The following is a 4,975-nucleotide window of genomic DNA, read 5'->3' as shown; positions in this document are numbered from 1 at the left end:
TGTTCATTCCTCTCGGTGTCAAGATCAACCAGCACAAGTACCGTGACATGTTGGAGTCTGATGTGGTCCCCTGGCTCCAGAAGACCTATGGCGATGCCCCATTTGTCTTCCAACAAGATGGAGCGCCTGCCCACACTGCCAGAATGGTCCAGGAGTTTTGTACAGAAGTTTTCCCAACCTTCTGGGACAAAGCTATGTGGCCCCCCTCAAGCCCTGACCTCAACCCGATGGACTTCGCCATGTGATCCATCCTTGAGGACAGAGCTTGTTCCAAGACTCATAGAAGTGTCGGGACTCTGAAACTTGCCCTTGAGCGCTCATGGGCCTCCATCCCCGAGGACATGGTGATCCAAAGCTGCGCCCAAGTCAAAACTCGACTTTACCGCGTAATCGCCAACAAAGGTGGCCACATTGTAAATGTATAAACAAAATTTGTAGGCCTTGGTCTTGTCTATTTCTGGAATGAAAATCAACACAATATCTCTAATCGTTTATTTTTTATAGCCAAAAAACCAGAGTCCCATACTTAATTGCCATACTGTAGTATAGACACCCCTTTAGCCCTTTGACGGTGGAGGAAATATGGTTTAGGTTCTGTATTTTAGAGGGCACTTTGTGAGTCAGCCTCTGCCAAATGAGGGGTTGATTGGCCCGATTTCTCTTTTTTTGGATTATAATGTGTTTATGTTGTTTTTGGCTAATTCCATCATATTCTTTTGTTTTATTAGTGACCTGAATCACGTAATACCCGGAAAAGAAATTGCCTTCATGGCATGTCATGAATAGTTCATTTGGTAATCTACCATGCCTCTTCCATCCCATTTTGTTTGGGTTGTCTGATGCTGCAAATAAGGGCCCTTATGGACTCTCAAGATTTAGCCACAACAAAAGGATGAATGCCCCTATCAAAGGTTGAGAGCATAATATTGTCCACTAGACAGGCTTCAAAAGATGACGCTCTATCTTAGTCCTTGAATATAATTGAAATGGGGCGCTCTGTTGAAAAATTGAAGACACCAACATCTTCCAATTGGTATTATGGATAAGTATTTGTATTACAAAAATGTATTTATTGGTTGTTCTTGGCAGGACTCAAACTCGTTGGTACCAAATATTGTATAAAGATTGAAAAATGATAAATAGACGAATTACAACCTTTCATTTTAATAGTACTGAGGATTACATTCCTTGTAGCGGTTAGAAAAGCCCGTGAAAAACCAAACCGAAAAAAATCATTTGAATTTGCCTTTAAAGCCTAATGCCAAACAAGCCTTGCTTCTGATTTTGCCAAGCAAGCCTCGAGCAACTACAACTGAGAGACGGGGTATTTCATGCCAAATTCGCCATTAATTCAATTCCTTGGATTAAACGTAATGAATGGCTTGAAATGTTCTTTCATTTTCAATCAGGCACCAGCTTTATATAACTTGCTGCCATATTCTCTTCGATTAATCTGTACATTAGATGACCCATTTCTAAATTTTAAACGTGACTTAGCTGTTTTTTTTGTTAAGAATCCCAGATCAGCCTTACATCTGGGAAGCCTTAGAGCGGCTAATTCAAAAACTTTACGTGACCAAATAGTTAACAAATTTATTACATCTGACTCACCATGAGTTACTGGGAATTTCATTCCTTTTATCGGTTACAAACCCGCCAACCAAAGGTAGAAAAAAACAGTTTCTCCAATCCAACCGAATCTGAAGCTGAGAGCATTGCCCAACCCGAACAAATCCGAATCTGAAATAGTTTTGTCTAAACCGATTTGATCCGGAAAAATGCTCAATCCAATTTAATCCAATCCAAAGCCGATATTTTTCCACCCAATCGACTATAAAACAGAACCTCGTTAAGCATTAACAAACTTTGAAAATGTTCTACTCATGAACTTTATGAAATGACGCGAATGTGAAGTAATCAAAGATTGTCAAGACCATGTGAGAACACAAAAATATGCAAAATATTCCATGAATGGAATGAAGAATATCATTGAAAAGTTGAAGATATTCTGTGATAATTTTTTAACTATTCCCCAGGGAGACCCTGAATCAGTGCCTTCATAGTTCTCTTACCATTTAAAAGAAAGGGAAGAAGGGAAAAACTAAGCTTGTGTTTTTTCTTCCGCTTGCATGGGCAACCATGACAGTGTTACTTCAGCCGATTGATGGCAACACTCTGTACAGTAAGTAGGCTGACCACTAGAGCCTTACAGACCTAACTTGTTTCTTTGCAAAAACGTATCTTTTAACTATATTGGTGATTTGGGAAGTAGACAAATGAATTCTCAATTACAGAGTATTTATTTTTTTTTCAATTGAAGGATCAAAAAGAATTTGAAGTCGAATAGTTTGACTAATTCATACTAAGCAATTTACAAATAATGGCAGCCCAAAAAAACAAAATGATTAAACACACTTTTACCAATCTGTTCATCTGGAATACTTGACTACACATGGGAAATACCATGTAACCTTTTACGAGGATCCGGCAAAGCTCGTCTGCGAATATGATATTCTTTGAGCATTAGAAATGAAAATCCAAAAGTAATGGATACCACTATTGAACCACTCAGAACGTAATAAGACAAAATATCAGGTTCCAACTCAATGCTGCCTGCAATTGGAATTTTAAAAGCCTGGGCTCCGATACTTGACGTTATCAAAAAGATGGAAGTCTTCTTGCTGGAAATGTGCATATTTTGATTCAACCAAAGCAATCCTGGCGAAAAAATAGAGCTCACAGAGATCCCAACTAGTATGACACAAACGAAGAGAGTAGTTGTTCCATTAGTACAGAAGAAAATAAATGCGCTAGTTAGCAATAGTAGAACACTCCCACATAAAAGATAGATCGGGCTAACGTAGGTAACTCCAATAATAGTTGCCATTTTGGTGAATACTGAGGCTAAAAAATAAATCGTGGTAGCCTTCGATCCTCGAGATTTGCTCATTCCAAGGGATCGCATGACAAAAACTGTTAGAAAATTGCTAAATGAAAAGTTGATCCCGTTCACACAACAGAAGAGGATCGACATGAGAAAAGTGACCACACCAACATGGCAGCCTTTTCGTGGTAAATGGCTTCCAATTTCAGGCATGGCCTTGAAAGTATCAGCGTGAGAGCCTCGAGCAAGGTCGTAAATCGTGAAGGCTGTAAAGGCCAAAACACTGGTCATAACGAGTCCGCCGACGAACGAGTGCAAAACTTGAAGATCATTAAAACACAACTCTTTTGGCGAGAGAGACCCATCACTCGGGACTTGAGGCGTTATTGGATCATTTTGGAGTACACTTTCGGCCAAGGCTGGTCCAAATACGTTTCCCAGACCAAATGCAAAGTAGAGGGCTGTAAAATAAGTTCCACGTTCCAAAGGCTTCATTAGATTTAGTGTGGCCACGTTGCAACCTAAATTTAGATACGAGTTAAACGGAACGGTTCCTCAAAGATGCGAGTGGCATCTCACCAGTATCCAAGAGTCCCATTGAAAACTCTGAAATGGCCGAGACTATCATCAGGGTGTAAAACGTGTTGGTAAAAGCTAAAGCTGTTTGAGCAATCATGAAGATGAAGCCAATTGTCCCAAGATAGCGAGTATAATCCACTCTTTCCAAAATCCAACCACCTACAACAAAAGAATGGCGGACATGAACACAAGCCAATTAAGTGTCATGAATAGACCTCGAAAAAAACGGTATTACTTGAAAAAAACTTTGTACTCTTTTTGCCGTTTTTTCCTAAAGAATGGTCTGCCATATTTTCCAGTTTTAGCCATTTTCCTCTTGTGCTCTTTTCCGACTTTTTTCTCAGTCATTTCACATTTTAGTACATTTTGTCATTTTGCTCCTTATCGGCTTCCTTCTGAACTTGTTTTAATATGATTAGATCATGGATTTAACATTAAGCCAGAGGCTCTTGTTTTTTAGTTTGAGGTTTCATCGGCTTTAATAACCGCTGGAAGGAATGTAAGCCTATGTATGATTACAATAAAATATTATGATTAGTCTAATTGTCACCACTTAAATTTTCAGCAATAGTTGGTCTACTAACAAATTTGAGTATCAAATTCAATTCCCTGTTTTCTGTTTGGGAAAGTGAGTAAAAACGCGAGGTGCAGTTGAGCTATCTACGTATACCTCCTATCATGGGTTTGATCACGGACTTCTAGAAATATGGACTGCGAACGAGCTTCGCGCAAAATTGGCCTGCTCTTGGTCATAGTAAATCGTGGTAAATATGGGTTATGCTCTAATAGGAAAAGAGACAATTAAACTGAATGTGATGTGACTGAATCAATCATGTGACTAACACAATCTTTTTAGTATGCTTTTTTACATAAAGTCCAACGAGTTTCAGCTCTTGTTAACCACTTTTTCTGTCGTGGTCGCTAGTATAAGCCAAGGAAGAAATATGGACTGTGAATGAGCTTCCCGTCTAATCGGCCTTCTCTTGGTCATAGCAACTCTGAGCCACTTTTCGAATGAAAGTAATACAATAAGAAACGTAGATCTCGTCAATTCAAGAAAGAAAATGCCGTTATCATGTGGTTGTAAAGTGAATCGTTTCAAAGTTATGTTATCAAACGCTTATGTAGTTGACCAAGAGCAGCCCGAATATTCGAGTTTTATGTATTGTTTACAACAGAACTTTGACCACGTCCCCTGCCTCTCTCAGCATAGGTTTGGGTTCAAATTTGGCCAAGTTCATGCATTCAACAAGATGTTGTGTTCATATGAAGTGCTTATTTGGGATAAGATGAACGATTTAGGAGATACAAAATTTTAGTTTCCGTTCACAGTCCACATTTCTAGAAATCCGCGGTTTCATCCAACAAAAACCCAAAATCATTTAGTGGAGAAAAGTACCCTAAGCACCACAAGAGAATTAAGTGCATACCATAACATTCGTATTAATTGAAACGTGTCCTAATGTCAAATCTTGCAGAAAAGGCATCTCATTTTCTTTTAAATAAAACGAA

The 4,975-nt window shown here is 38.9% G+C and overlaps 1 protein-coding gene across 1 annotated transcript; it reads right to left on the bottom strand.

The window, feature by feature from the left end:
- Positions 1–2,297: 2,297 nt before the first annotated feature.
- Positions 2,298–3,578, bottom strand: LOC131890821 (uncharacterized). The gene is made up of 2 exons (XM_059240262.1): positions 3,464–3,578; positions 2,298–3,405 (listed from the first exon to the last, which is right to left on the bottom strand). Exons 1-2 carry the CDS (start codon positions 3,558–3,560, stop codon positions 2,447–2,449), a joined length of 1,056 nt encoding a protein of 351 aa, XP_059096245.1. The 5' UTR covers positions 3,561–3,578; the 3' UTR covers positions 2,298–2,446.
- Between the last annotated feature and the right edge of the window lie 1,397 nt (positions 3,579–4,975).

The sequence above is a fragment of the Tigriopus californicus genome, chromosome 11 (genome assembly GCF_007210705.1).
Source record: "Tigriopus californicus strain San Diego chromosome 11, Tcal_SD_v2.1, whole genome shotgun sequence".
Classification (NCBI taxonomy): Eukaryota; Metazoa; Arthropoda; class Copepoda; order Harpacticoida; family Harpacticidae; genus Tigriopus; species Tigriopus californicus.
The sequence above is the reverse complement of the archived record's forward strand: the minus strand, read 5'-3'. Positions and strand labels throughout refer to the sequence as shown.

Excerpts from the sequence above, each read along its gene's own strand:
- LOC131890821 (XM_059240262.1), bottom strand. The coding sequence starts at position 3,560 with ATGATTGCTCAAACAGCTTTAGCTTTTACCAACACGTTTTACACCCTG. Across the intron at positions 3,406-3,463 it reads AATGGGACTCTTGGATACTG|GTTGCAACGTGGCCACACTA; the intron begins GTGAGATGCCAC and ends ATCTAAATTTAG.